Raw genomic sequence first — 15,926 nt, 5'->3', positions numbered from 1 at the left:
TAATGATAAAGGGAGCAATACAAGAGGAGAGTATTACATTCATTAACACATATGTACCCAATACAGGAGCAACTAACTATATAAAGCAAATACTAAAAGATATAAAGAGACAAACTGACAATAATACAATAATAGTAGGAGACTTTAACCCTACTTACATTAATGGACAGATCACCCAGGTAGAAAGTCAATAGGCAACAGTGGTCTTAAATGACACAATAGACCAGTTGGACTTAATAGATATCTATAGGGTATTACATCCAAAACCAGCAGAATACACATTCTTTTCAAGTGCACGTGGGATGTTCTCCAGGATAGATCACATGCTAAGCCACAAAACAAGTCTTAACAAATTTAAGAGGAGAGAAATTATATCAAACATTTTTTCCAACCACATGGTATGAAATGAGAAATCAATTATAGAAAGAAAAAAGTGAAAATAAACACGTAGAGACTAAACAACATGCTACTAAAAAAACCAATGGGTCAATGATGAAATCAAAGAGATCAGAAAATACCTTGAGACAAATGAAAATGCAAACACAACTTTCCGAAATCCATGGGATGCAACAAAAGCAGCTCTAAGAGGGAAGTTTAGAGTGATACAGGCCTTCCTCAAGAAACAAGAAAAAATCTCAAGTAAACAACCTAACCTACCACATGAAGGTATTAGAAAAAGAACAAACAAAGCCCAAAGTCAGCAGAAGGAAGGAAATAAAGATCAGAGAAGAAATAAATAAAATAGAGATTTAAAAAACCCAATAGAAAAGATCAATGAAACCAAGAGATGTTTTTTTGAAAAGATAAAATTAATAAACCTTTAGCCAGGCTCACCAAGAAGAAAAGAGAAAGGACCCAAATAAACAAAATAGGAAAGGAAAGAGAAGAAATAACAACAGATACTACAGAGATACAAAAAAATCATAAGAGAATACTATGAATGGTTACATGCCAACAAATTGGACAACCTAGAAGAAATGGACAAATTTCAAGAAACACACAACCTGCCAAGATTGAATTGAGAAGAAACAGACAATTTGAACAGACTGATCACTAGTAGTGAAATTGAATTTATAATTTAAACAAACTCCCAGCAAACAAAAGTCTTGGACCAGACGGCTTCACAGGGGAATTCTACCAAACATATAAAGAAGAACTGAGATCTATCTTTCTCAAACTAGTCCAAATAATCGAAGAGGATGGAACATTCCCAAATTCATTCTGTGAGGCCACCACTACCCTGATACCAAAACCAAAGACACTACAGAAAAAGAAAATTACATGCCAATACCTTTGATGAATACAGATGCAAAAATTCTCAACAAAATATTAGCAAACTGAATCCAACCACATATAAAAAGGATCATACACCATGATAAAGTTGCATTTATTCCAGGGACATAAGGATGGCTCAACATTTGCAAATCAATCAATGTGATCCATCATATTAACAAAAGGAAGGATAGAAAGCACATGATCATCTCAATAGATGCAGAAAAAGCATTTGACAAAATTCAACATCCATTCATGATAAAAACTCTCATCAAAGTTGGTACAAAGGGAACATAGCTCAACATCATGAAGACCATTTACGCTAAACCCACAGCCAACATCATACTCAATGGTGAAAAGCTGAAAGCCTTTCCTCTAATTTCAGGAACAAGACAAGGATGCCCAATCTCACCACTTCTATTTATCATAGTACTGGAAGTCCTAGCCACAGCAATCAGACAAGAAAAAGAAATAAAAAGCATCCAAATTAGAATGGAAGAGAAAACTGTCACTATTTGCAGATGACATAATTCTTTATATAGAAAACCCTAAAGTCTTCACCCAAAAACTATTAGAATTAAAAAATCCAGCAAAGCTGCAGGATACAAGATTAATATACACAAATCTGTTGCATTTCTGTACACTAATAATGAACTATTATTTCTCAGAAAGTAAAAAAAAATCCCAGCAGGCAGCATTTGTTCCCTAAGGGTCCATACTGAACACTCATAGCTCCCATCTCTACCAGGGCCTGCCACCTGTTGCTGCCACAAGCAGTTATGGGGCTGGGTCCCACTAATCAGAAGCCACATGGTCTAGGGGCCAATTTCCTTGGCACCATGGAGGCTCTTCCTGCTGTCCTTTGGTTCTTCTTGTCTTGTCCATCATGGTGCTCTTGTGGCTGAGCAGCCCTGCTGTCTCCTGCTACACCATTTTGCTGTGACCTGTGATACTCACAACTGACCACGAGCCTTTGATACCTACCTGACACCTTATTTCTGGGTGCCTCTCTTGCTCTATAGCTGGCCCTTGGCAGAAGCTGGCTTCTGCACACCCTGCCCAGTGACCCCTGCCCAGTGGCAGCCAGGCTCTGCCACTGACCTCTGTGTTAAATGAGGCACAGGGAGGTTACAAATGTCTCTGAATACGACTGTCATTATTCCAGCCAAGCTCCCATGCTTAGAGCACTGTAATTATGCTCACTTGTTTCTCTCAGCAAGTGGGCAGAATTCTCTGAAGGAATTCTGTCATGCTGACTGCTCTGTCTTATAGCTCAGCTCTTAGTCCATAGGAGGTGCTCAAAAAATATCAGTGAATAAATGAAGAGACAAGAGCCCAGATCTCCTAACTTCTGGTTAAGGATCTGTTATAACAGACAGATTAAGTTAAGTAACCCTGGAATTAAATGTTTTCTGGAAACTAGGATTAGATCCTATCCTACTGACTTCTAAATGAATCCAATGAGTTTAGAATAATTTCACGGCTCCAACTAATAGCCTCAAATATCTGTCTGGGACCTAGGTTATCTATCCTAGGCCTGCCACTCCATGAACCCCACCCCGGGATTTCTTGCCTCATGAGTCAACAGTGAAATGGGCCATGTTATATCAGGGCTGGACTAGAAGAAATGAATTTAAAAGATTTTTAAGTTAAACAATTGATATAAAATTTATACAGGTTACCTGCAGCAATTTCCTGGTTAGCAAGCTGGACTTGCAAACTGAAGATCTGTTCCTGTATTTTGGTTTGTGACAGTTTCAGCTTCTCTCGCCTGGTTATCATGTAGCACAGGTTTCGGACCTGAAAGCCCAACCCCCAGCAAATAAGAGATTTTTGTCATGTTACACAAACCTGACATTTGAAATTGTTTAGCTAAAATTAAGACAACTAAAGTCAGGTGGGGTTGGGGGGTGGTGGGCAGGTGAGGAGAGAAGACAGACCCTAAAAGCTGTATAACGAGAGCCACTCCACAGGAAGTCACATAGCATGGTCAGTCGTGGGATCATGGTTTCTGTATCAATCAGTAGCACAAGCAAAATGCTCCAAAGCCACCTTCTGAAGTCTACTCTCCCTGTGGTATCATGGGGTTGATATTTATCTGCATAGCCAGGCTGGGAAAACTGAATGATGACTTAACATTTTAGCTTTCCCTTTAGATCCCTGAGTAAATGGTGGCAATGCTGGATCCAGTAAAGTTTTCTAATGAGTGCTGGATCAGCAGGATAAAGGTCTGCTGGGAAGACTGGAAGTGGCGTTTTTGCTCACACTTTCAGCTCAGCCAAGTCTCCACAGCCACAAGGGTGAAACCCTCACCCTCTCATGCTCCTTCATCTGGACAAATTACTCAACCTTTCTGTTGCCCCAGTTTATTCATCTGTAAATAGGGATAATAATTGTACCTTCTTCATAGGCATGTTAGGATTATATGAGTTAATATTTATAAAATGCTTAGAACAGTGGTGCCACATAGTAAGTGCTATATATGTGAGTTAAATTTTAAAAAGTGAACCAAATCTATTAGTTCCCCTCCAAATTCTGGTAGCAGAGAAAAAAACAAGCCACCTCTATAATTATACTTGATTATAAGATTCTCTAGGGTAAACACAGGGCCTAACTTATCTTTGAACCCCTACAGTACCTAATTTAGTAGATACCTGATTTTTTATATATATATATATACATATATATATGTACATATATAGCTAAATTGAATTATCTGGCACAGAGGCTCTCAACCAGGGGCAATTTTGACCCCCAGAGGGCATTTGGTAATTTGGGAACATTTTTGGTTCTCACAACTGGGCATGTGGCGGTTTGCTACTAGCATCCAGTGAGTAGAGCCAGGGATGCTGCTAAACATCTTACAGTGTTCCCCACAACAAAGGACAGTCCCCTACAACAAAGAACTATCCAGCCCCAAATGTCAACAGTGCCGGGTTTAAGAAACTCTGATCTGGTGCCTTCCTAAATAAAATTCATTCTTTCTTCAGCCTGTAGTCTCATAAGTGTGTCAGTAAAATATAGCTGAGCCAATTTAGGTTCAACAGTGAATAAAAAGTAAACCAAATGAAAATTTATTTCAAACTTAAGGTTCATAGAGCATCTAAGTGAGGAAGCTTCCATTCTCTGATGTGTCTACCAGAATTTTAACTAAGCCCAATGTTTGGCGCCACGATGAAATCAGAAGATAAGCAAGGACACAGAAGCTTACACTATAAATGTAAATGAGCTGTGTTCTTTTAAAAACTGGAAGTGGGGCCTCCATTTCTATGCAGACCAAGATCTACACACTAGTCACAGTTGGTCACCTTACCCTCTCTAGGTCTTGCCGTAGGTGCATAAACATTCTCATGCGAGTGTGAATACTCTCCTCTTTTGGCTGCACCAGACCATTTTCTTCATCCTCTTTGGGAGGAAATAATGGCTTATTGAAGTTACTTTTCCGCTTTAGTTTCCAGTAGTTATAGATAAAGTCCACAGCTAGCGTGGGCAGCCCCAGCTCTGCGGCCACATCTTCCACACGGACCAGGGAATAGAACTCCTCCTCCAGCTCCCGGAGCTTCTGTGCCCGCACGCTGGTCTTCTCGCTTTTGGTCTGGCCCTGCTCTGAAGCCCTGTGTAGAGGGTACTCGGCCTCCCCGAGCTTCTGCCTGTTTTGGCTGTGCTTGAGGCAGTATGACTTGAACTTTACTTCATCCCCGTCATCTAGGATGGTCTTCATTTCTAGGCTGTGCTCGAAGGCACAGGTGACGTGGAAGGCAGTGATGCAGCTTTTCACTGAGCACTGTGGGAAGAAAAGATGTGTTAAGGCAGCAGGGCTGTGGGGGGAAAGGGGAAGCCCTAAACGCCTGGGCCTAAACTGAGAGCTCACAGGAAGCAAAGAAAAGACAGGGAGAAAGTTGGTCTTAAACTGACCATGATGGACACTTTACAAGTAACCCAGGAAATCTGCTCTTATAGAAAACAGTAAAAACAGAGGCAAAAAAATGTTTTTTTCAAACTCTCCTTTAAATTTTAGCTCAAGCATTAAGTTTTTCCGAGAATTCTTCTTTGGCCCCTGTAAAGTCATGCTGTACTTTTTCTGTGACCCCAATATCACTTTATTATATGCTTCTACAATGGTCCTTTTCACACTGTACCTATAGCATAATAAATGTAAAATCCCTGGCCATGGCTCTTAATGACAGAAGCTGTGTCATTCATCTTTGCATTACCATCAACTATTGAACAAGGAAGTACTCAAGAAATGCTTCTGAACAATCGAAAGAAAAACAAAATCAATATTATTGCCAGAGCAGCTATTGGTTCTAAAAAAGGCCACAGGAACTCTAATATCTAAGTAACCTAACTTCTTGAAATTGGTCTTATAGAGATGTGCTGTCCAACATGGTAGCCAGAGTAGCCAACTGACCACAAGCAGCTATTAAAATTAAAATTACATACAATTAAAAATTCAATTCCTCAGTCACACTAGCCACATTTCAACCATACTGGACAGCACAGATTTCCATCACATCATAGAAAGTTCTGTTGGACAGTATGGTTACAGACAATCTGGAATTAAGTTTATAATATTCTGCCATTCATAGATGCAACACATTTGTTAAGTATCACTATGTGGCATGCACTGAGGACTCACAGGGAGGCAGAGAGAACCTGGCCCATGATTGCTGGACTCTTGTGCTTCAGTTAGTCTCAATTACCATTTGTTATGGTTATGTTACAGTTTTCCTTCCAAAGATTTAAAATGCATGTGTGTGTTTATATTTTTATGCAAAGGAAGGAGGGAAAGCAATGGAGGGTTTGTTTCAAAAGATATAGTGGGAATTCCCATGGTTAAAGCCAAGTCTCAAATCTTTTGGAAGCTTGCATCTGAAGGGCAGACTTCTCAATATGTTGGGTTTTTGATAACTAAACATAGAGGATGACCTTGTATATGAATAAAGACTAAAAAAATGCAAAACCTGATAGGTCTCTTTATAGATTGAGAAATTCAACACTTAAGAGAATGCTGGCAACCATCAAAGCTTTAATGGGGGCAGATTCCATTTAATCTAATTGCACAGGATAAAGAATTCCAGGGATGGAAAACAATTCAAAGATCATCTTATCCAACCTCACATGTATTATTGCTTGTACTTCCTGTAAAGTACCTGATATTCTACCTACACTGCTCCCTGCCCTCAACTCCTTCCACTTTTCAGTTAAGTGGTACTCTAGCCACTTACTGTATTCCTAAAACAGCCCACCCCAACTTAGAGCAACTGGAAGAGTCTGTTACATTACATCGAAGTTTGTATTCTTAAAAATTCTATGTATTTGAAAAGCCTCATGAAAATGAGGATGATGAGAGCCCCAAACTGTACTTTTATCTGGGTACCTTTGGTTATCCCTTGAATAAGAAACTAGCTGGTCATTTAAAACACAAGTAGCAAAAGGCACTCTTTAGCAAAAGATTAAAAGTGTTGGGCATAGTGCTCTTCTGCTGTCTAATAACTGACAAAAATATGGGAAGAGAAAGCAAAAGGATTGTTTTCTATTCAAGGAGATGAGTGTGTGACATAAAACTACTACTAATGGGAAGCTAAAAACAGATCACCTCTCTCAGGTCAAATTTATAGAATGTAGAGACATAAATATAAATTACTCCAAATAAAAAGACAATACACGAATAAGAATAAAATCCATCTAGTTTCAAAAAAAGGTCATTCTATGATATTTATAGCTAGAAGTCCATATACCTTGGTGGTAAAGGAGAAACGCTAACCAAATAACTTTTAATTTTTTTTCCAAAAACATATATTTGGCACATTCTGTTAAACAAAATGCTTTTGTATATATCTCATTTCTACTGTAATCACTTAAGGTGATAGGGGAGGTTTTATTATGCCCATTTTAAAAGAACAGCTTTATTCAGATATAATTTACATACCACAAAACTCACCAATTTTAAGTATACATTTCAATGTTTTTAGCATATTAACAGAGTTGTGCAACCATCACTACTACATAATTCCAGTACATTTTTATCACCCCCCAAAAGAAATCTCATGCCTATTTGCCACTCCCTGTTCCCCATCCCAGCCCCAAGCAACCACTAATCTACTTTGTGTCTCTATAGAAATGCCTATTCTGGACATTTCACATAAGTGGAATCATATGTGACAGTTTATATCTGGCTTCGTTCACTTAGCACGTTTTCAAGGTTCATCCATGTTGTAGCACGTATCAGAATTTCATTCTTTTTAAAATATGGCCAAATAATATTCCATTACATTGGATATACCATATTTGTTTATCCATTCTTCAGCTGATGGACATTTGGGCTATTTTTACTTTTCAGCTATTATGAAATAATGCTGCTATGAATATTTGTGTACAAGTTTTTGTGCAGACATGTTTTCATTTCTCTTTGGTAATGTGCAATAAAGGATTAACCTTGACAAAGAAAGGCTTGGCCCTCTGCCTCTAGCTCCTAAGAGGTAACCTCTAAACGCTTGGAATGTCCTGCCTGATAAGAGTGTCTTTATTTACCTGGGGGCCTTGGGCCATGTCAGATAGTCTATGCTAACAATGTGATTTATGGTGGAAGCTCTGAGCCATGTGGTATCAGCCTGACCTCTGGAGGGACTGGAGACTAAGGCCAGCCATGCAGGTGGTCAGCCACGTCTATGTGACCAACTCCTAATAAAATCTCTACACCAAGACTTAGGTGGCTTTGCTGGTTGGCAGTACTCTGTGTATATTATCATACACCAATGCTGAAAGAAATAAGCACTGTCCACAAGATTCCACTTAGAGAGGAAACTGGAAGCTCCATGCCTGGTCTCTCCTGGACCCTGCCCTATGTGCCTCTTCCCTTTGCTGATTTTAATCTGTATTCTTTCACTGTAATAAACTATGACCATGAGTATAACGGTTTTTTGAGTTCTGTGAGTCCTTCTAGTGAATTATTGAACCCGAGAGTGGTCTTGGGGACCTCTAACTTGTAGGTATATACTTAGAAGTGGAATTACTAAGACATACAGTAACTCTATGTCTAACTTTTGGAAGAATTGCCAAACTGTTTTCCACAGTGGCTGTGCATTTTACATTCCCACCAGCAATGCATAAGAGTTCTAATTTCTACACCTTTTTGCCAATAATTGTTATTGCCTGCTTTTTTAAATTATTACCACCCTAGTGGGTATGAAGTAGTATCTCACTATGGTTTATTTACTTTTAAAGGGGGAAAAAGAAATAATTTTCTACCTATTCTTCAGAAATTATAGAAGAGAAATGAGTTTTTGAAATACTTTCATTAGAGGGAAAATGCTACCCTTATATGTTCACATTTGTAAGGGGAGTTGGAGTTTCTGTGGGATGAGAACTGGATTAGATAGGATGGTTGGAATAAAAGTCTTTGAAAAAGAACACCAGAGACTGATTTAGGAATTAAATTGTTTCTTGCCTCTTTAAGGAAATATTTTGTCACCCCTCCCGAAAACAAAATAGTGTGTCCTCCTCAAAAGCAGATGACACCTGCGTTGAACACCAAGGGCCTGGTGCATGTGTCCTCAGCAGTTCTTATCCTGCTGCAGGACAGTGTCCATTTGGTTGCCCTTAATCCCCAATAATCTGTGAACAGACAAATGGGTGATATCAGAGCAATTTTCTCAAAACTTGGTCACTGAAACCATGTCATAAATGATTCAAAGTCAGCCCACAAAACCTATTTAGCCATTATGTACTTAAACTCTAGCACCAACGGTGGCCACCAGCCCTTCTGATCTCTCATCCCTAAGGGTCTGCAAGGTCTGAGGGGAGATGTCACTTCAGTGTTATTTAACTTTTCTCATGTTTATATCTGGTCTCCCTTAATAGACTATAAACACCTGAAGGCAAGGACCAGAAATATCTTAGAATAGGAACAATTTGTACTCACAAATAAAATTTGGAATATATGAGAAAAATATTAAGGTGCTTTCCCTCTTAATTTTTTTTGATGCCCTTTAATCTTAACATTTAATTTCCATCTCTACTAGTACCACCTTTAATAGTCACTGAGTAGACGTACTTGCATTTCCCCACTTGGCAAAGATTTTCATTTGTTTTAAAAAAGTTCACTTCCCTCATAGTCAAGCTCATATTAGCCTAACAGTAAACTTATGGTGGTCCACCAATTTATTCTGACTTCACTAAACATGCATGTAACTCCAGACATGACCACATTCCTCTACTGTCGAAAGGGGCACCTACTCCAGCACCAAATGTTTAATGATTCTACTCAGTTTGGCTGGATGAATGCTAGGGCTTTCCATCAACAAAGTCAGACTGACTCCAGGGAATAATATGAACAATAACAACAAGTACAAATACTAGTACCACTAATATTTACTGAGTATTTAGTATCTGTTAGGCACTGTGTTAAGCTCTTCACCACATTATTAAGTAGGTACTATTTTATCATCTCCATTTATAGGTGTGGAAACTGAGGAACAGATTTGGCAGGTAACTTTCTCAAGATTACATAACAAACAAGAGATGGAACCAGGATTTGGACCCCAGGAATCTGGCTCCAAAGGCTGTATTTTTAACCACTGTTCTTCCTTTTTTCTCAGGGAAGGCCTATGACATCTGGATCTAGGTTGAATGGGGCTTGAACATAAGATATATAAGGACCCTATAGGAATTCTGGAAAGGTGGCAGAGGGACTGTGTCCAGGGTTTAAGCAAAATTCAGAGCTGTCTGGGGCATCTGTTTTGAACCCAGTCTTTAGGATCTGTTCCACGATTATTAGAAACCTTCATCCTCAGGAGAAAGGTTCTAGCTCCCAGATATGGAGGCTGTAGATATTGGCTAGTCTAGACCCCAAAACCACCAGTGTTAGATTCTATCCTTGCCGAATGAATGTTCCCAAATCGAAGGAAGAGGAGAGATGTGGGTATTCCCCACTGCTGGGAGATAGGAAGAATGAACACAATTCACAGTTAAGAAAATTCCATAAAGAGTTTATAAAGCAAAATACCTGAGATGTGTTACTAATCACAAATACCCTTAAATAAACCTCTGACAAACAAAGATGCTAATAAAACTTGACCCCCACCTATGTTCTGCTTATACTAACAGAGTGGGCTTTGTTTTCCACGGTTCACACCTAGTTTTCCTGTGGAAAAAGAGACCAAAACCCTTTTTTCCTTTTAAACCACCACTAAGTTAATTTCAAACCAATTAGTAATTTAGAATCTTGTTCCCTATATGGGGATCAAAAACAGTAAATTAGTATAGGCAGAACATAGGTGGAGAAAAATACAGCCACACTTCACAAGGTCACCTGAAGTTCACTCCCCCTCACTTGGGGGGAAGATCTTTAATGCAGCCTGGCACTCACAGTGTACTTCCCGAAACCAAAAAACTATTTCACACCTCTTCTCTCCCCACACCTTAAGACTTCACCCACATCCTCACTCTCAGCTGATGATCCTGTTTCCTATCTCACTGAGGAAATTACAACAATCAAAAAGAGCACTCTGGGGACTTCCTGGTGGTCTAGTGGGTAAGACTCCTCGCTCTCAATACAGGGGGCCCGGGTTTGATCTCTGGTTGGAGAACTGGATCTCGCATGCATGCCACAACTACGAGTTCACATGCCGCAACTAAGAAGTCCGCATGCCACAACTAAGAGTTCACATGCCACAATTAGGAAGTCCGCATGCCACAACTAAGAAGTCCACATGCCGCAATGAAGATCCCACGTGCTGCAACTAAGACGTGGAGCAGCCTAAATAAATAAATAAGTAGGGCTTCCCTGGTGGCACAGTGGTTAAGAATCTACCTGCCAATGCAGGGTATGTGGGCTCGAGCCCTGGTCCAGGAAGATCTCACATGCCACGGAGCAACTAAGCCTGTGCGCCACAACTACTGAGCCTGCGCTCTAGAGCCCATGAGCCACAACTACTGAGCCCATGGGCCACAATTACTGGAGCCCACACGCCTAGAGCCTGTGCCCCGCAACAAGAGAAGCCACCGCAATGAGAAGCCCATGCACCGCAACAAAGAGTAGCCCTCGCTCACCACAACTAGAGAAAAGCCCACGCGCAGCAACAAAGACCCAATGCAGCCAAAAATTTAAAAAATAAAATAAATAAATAATTTTTTTAAAATTAAAAAAATAAAACAAAACAATAAGAGCAAGGATTCTGGGAAAATGGCAGAGTAGGAGGCACCAGGAATCTGTTTAAAAAAAAAAAAAAAGAGCACTCTGCAGATTCCCAGCAGCACACCTATCTAATACTGTACCTACACACTCTGCCTTCAAGCCTGTTACCTGGGAAGAACAACCTGTGCTCTTACCTGAAGCCGCCCCTCTCTCACCCTCTTTACCCCACCCTCTCTCACCTACTGAAAAACCTTGCTCCAGCAGTTTTTCCTCTCCATGGGTCACTCTCTTTGCATGCATACTGTTATGTTCTATATGTTAACAAGTATACATACAGTAGTCTCTCAGTATCCTCAGGGGATTGGCTCCAGACTTCCTGTGGATACCAAAATCCACAGATGCTCAAATCCCTTATATAAAATGGCATAGTATTTGCATGTAACCTTCGTGCATCCTCCCATACTTTAAATCATCTCTAGATTATTTATAAAACCTAATACAACGCAAATGCTATGTAATAGTTGCCCTGTGCAAGGCAAATTCAAGTTTTGCTTTTGGGAACTTTCTGGAATTTTTTTCCAAATATTTTCAATCTGCAATTGGTTGAATCTTCAGATGCAGAACCTGCGGATACAGAGGGCTGACTGTACATACTTGTTATTTCTTCCATCTTAAAGAGCGGACTTCTTTCCCTCACTTTTCCGGACTGTTCCTACTCCATTTCTTTGCCCTGACCCTTGGCAATGTAGCTTTTGCCATCATCACTCCACCTAAACTGCTCATCCAGATTACCAATAACCACATTGCTAAATTCAGGGGTCAATTTGTAGTCCTCGTCTTACTCAAGCAGTATTTTTACATCACTGATCTTTCCCCTCTCCTTGAAACGCTTTCTTTCCTTGATTTCTAGGCTACTATGCTCTCTTGGTTTTCCTCCTGTCTCCCTGGTGACTTCTCAGTCTCCTCTGCTATCTCTCCCTACTCTCCTGACTACTTAACACTGGAATGCTGCAAGGCCCAGTGCTTGGTACTGTTCTCCTCTCTATCTACACTCCCTCACTCAGTGATCATACCCAGTCCAAGCTAAAGATACCTACATGACAATGACTCCCAAATTTATGTCTTCAGTCCAAAACTTCCTCCCAAACTCCAAACTCGCACAGACAACTGTCGGTTTAATATTTCCACTAGGATATCTGGTAGACATTTCAAACTTAAATATTTAAAACTGAACTCATGATGATCTTTCCGCCCACATCTCTTCTACTTGCAGATTTTTCCATTCAGTTCATGGCAACTTTACCCTTCTCCCTGTTCAGGCCAAAACCTGGAAGCCTCCCCAACTCCTATCTTTCTCTCACACCTCATACCCGATCCACAGTTAATCCTCTTGGCTCTACTTTCAATATTCATCCAGAACCCAACCACTTTTCACCACCTCCAGGGCTACCACTCCAGACAAAGCCACCACTGCCATCTCTCAAGGATTACCGTAATAGCCTCCTAATTGCTTTTCTCATTCCTAACCTTCCCTCCTCACAGTCTGCTCCAAATAAGCAGCCAGAGTGCCTATTTTTGTTTTAACCTTCTAGTATGGAAAACCCTACATAATAGCATAGAGAATACTATATTAAACCCTATATACCCATTATACAGACTCAATAATTATTAATGTATGACCCATCTTGATTCATCTTTAATCCCCATAGTACCCTGCCCTCCAGATTATTTTGAAGCAAATCTTAGACATCATTCCATAGAGTGATCCCTTAAAAATATAAATCAAATCATTTTACTTATCTGCTCAAAACCTGCTAATAGCTCCCCCTTTAAACTCTGAGTAAAAACAAAAGATCTTTTTTTTAAAAAAAATCTTTTGGCCACGCCACGTGGCATCTGGGATCTTAGTTCTCTGACCAGGGATCGAACCAGTGCCCTCTGCATTGGAAGTGCGGAGTTTTAACCACTGGACCGCCAGGGAAGTCCCAAAACAAAAGATCTTATAAGGGCCCTGGAAACCCTTCACCATGGGCTTGCAAACTATGGCCCACAGACCAAATGCAGCCAGATACCTGTTTTTATGTGGCCCATGAGCTAAGAATAGGAGCTAAAAATGGTTTTTACATTTTTTAAATGGTGGAAAACAATCAAAAGAATATTTTATGACATATAAAATAAATTTAGAGTCCATAAATAAGCAAATGAGCATGGCTATATTCCAGTAAAGCTTTAAGTATCGTCTATGGCCACCTTTGTGCTACAAAGGCAGAACTGAGTAGTCGTGACAGAGACCATATGGCCTGCAAAGCCTAAAATATTTACTATCTGGCCCTGTATAGAAAAAAATTGCCAACCCCTGCCCTAACCAATCAGGTCCCTGTGTAATCTCTCTGATATTCTCTTCTCACACACTCCATTCCATCCTCATTGGCCTCTTTCCTATCCCTCGGACAAGCCAAACACACTCCTATCTCTGGGCCTTTGCACTGGCTGATCCCTCTGCCTGGAACATTTTTACCCCAAATATCTGCATTGTCTTCTCTCACCTTCGAGTCTTTGCTCAAATGCCACAGCTACGGTGAGTCCTACTCTTACCACTCTATTTAAACTTGCAATGTATGCCTCCTGCCCCACAATCCCCATCTTCTTACCATACTCCACATTTTTCCTTTCCAGAGCACTTACCATCTTCTAACACGATATTTAGTATCTATTGCTTATCACTGATTTCTCCCAAACCAAAATGTAAGTTCCATGGGGCAAAGTTCTTTGTTGGTCCACTGATAAATCCAAAGTGCCTAGAACAGTGCCTGGCATACAATTAGGCACTCAAATATTTGCTGAATAAGTGAAATTCCTTATAATCAAAATTTTAAGAGACTTTTATGACCACCACAGCAGCATACATCTCCACTTCATTGATCCATGTATCAACACATGATAATTGAAGCATGGCAGGTACCTCACAGAAGAAATTCTCCACCTGATATGGACCACAGTGAGGTAACAAGAAGGTCAACACTATTTGCACCAAAGAGTTGCTGAAACCTGTTACCCAAGCCACTGCTGCCAGTTGTTGGCATAGCCAAGAGTGCATGATAACTGTGTAATGGAGAGGCTGGCAGATAGCTACATAACGATCAAAGGCCATTACTGAAAGAAGTACACATTTAGTGGATCCTAAACTAAGGAATATGAAAAGTTAAGCTATGCATCCTAGGTAGCTGATATTTCTCCAGTGGCTTTGGATGTTGATCAGCATTTGGGGGACAGGGGAAGTAGTACAGCAAACGTCCAAAAAAAGAGAGATTAGACAGAAAGAAATACATGGGGGTGTGGAGCCTGGCATCAAGGCATGACAAGATAATGATGGCTAAATTCCCAAGGAGGGTCATTATGTAGAAAACAGAGATGGCCAGAAAAAGAACCATTTCTAGTTTGGGCCATTCAGAGAAGCCCACCAGAACAAAGCCATCAGAGTGATGAAAAGTGTTACTGAATTTTCTCATTGCTTAACACTACTTGCTGGAAACACCACAGTCAGAATTTTGAAGCCTGATTATCCTTTGCTTAGAACTTAATGCTGGTTCATGAACCTACATCCAACAGAGGAACTGGATAGGGAATGTTGAAACAAGTAAAATCATTAATGTATTTCCTTTTATTGCCTCAGCAAGAAAACTAAGAATTAGCAATTATATACCTGTATTTTAACAACCATATTTTAAGCCACGACTTTCATTTAGTAAACTCATAGTTTACTAAGTAGAGGTATTACGAAAGTAAAGGTAGTATAGATGCATTACAAAATATTTGTTATAAAAAGGTGTTGGATCTGTTAAGATTGAGAGAAACAAAGACTTCACTGGAGCTTCATTAAATCTCTAATTTAAAAATTTTTTTTAAGAGTCTTAATTTGGAAAGACCTTTACAAAATGCAGAATCTAAACTCTAAGTAATAAAAACAAAACCACTGCCCTGAAATAAAAAAACCCACTCCAGAATGTTTCTTCCATCCATCTGTTCATCCACTATCCATCTATCAATCTAATATTTATTGTTCATTGGCCATGTCGGGGGTTTGCAGGATCTAAGGATGAAACAGTTTGAGCTTGCAGCCTACTAGGGAAGCTAAGACTCATAGATAAATAACTATAATAGAGGGCAGAATGTGACAATATGGGGCATTTTTTCTCTCACCACAGTCATGCTGCCAATTACTAACTGTTGTAAAAAAAAAATCCTTTAAAACAGCAAAAATTGGGGAAAATGCAGGTACCACAATAAGGAAAATAAGTAAATTAACAGACATAAATTCAATGTGCTATTATAAAATGACTAAATGATAATTATGAAAAGATGGGAAATATTTTATTTTTTAGTGGGGAGAATGCATATTACAAACTAATCTACGATACAATTAAATACGGATATATTTATTCAATAAACACTAATTGAGCACTGACAAGGGGCAAGAACTCTCTTTTGTGCTAGGGAAAGAATGATACATAACCTT

General features: G+C 39.7%; 2 protein-coding genes across 3 annotated transcripts in view; both read right to left on the bottom strand.

Moving 5' to 3' along the window:
• The window catches only part of JADE3 (jade family PHD finger 3), a 151,339-nt gene that overhangs the window by 3,183 nt on the left and 132,230 nt on the right, over positions 1-15,926 (bottom strand). For both annotated transcript variants that reach the window (XM_082864236.1, XM_082864235.1), the window contains exons 9-10: positions 4,586-5,056; positions 2,955-3,072 (exon numbers count right to left, since the gene is read on the bottom strand). In XM_082864236.1, the coding sequence (XP_082720362.1) occupies positions 2,955-3,072; positions 4,586-5,056 (589 nt within the window). The remainder of the gene's footprint in view (positions 1-2,954; positions 3,073-4,585; positions 5,057-15,926) is intronic.
• Positions 14,283-14,919, bottom strand: LOC309977999 (olfactory receptor 2J3-like; the record flags this gene model as incomplete). The annotated part of the gene is given in 3 exon segments (XM_082864370.1): positions 14,283-14,612; positions 14,616-14,711; positions 14,713-14,919. Coding segments are annotated over 3 exon segments (633 nt in total).

This window comes from Leucopleurus acutus (assembly GCF_964270905.1).
Source record: "Leucopleurus acutus genome assembly, chromosome: X".
Lineage (NCBI taxonomy): Eukaryota > Metazoa > Chordata > Mammalia > Artiodactyla > Delphinidae > Leucopleurus > Leucopleurus acutus.
This window is presented reverse-complemented; position numbering and strand designations above follow the sequence as displayed.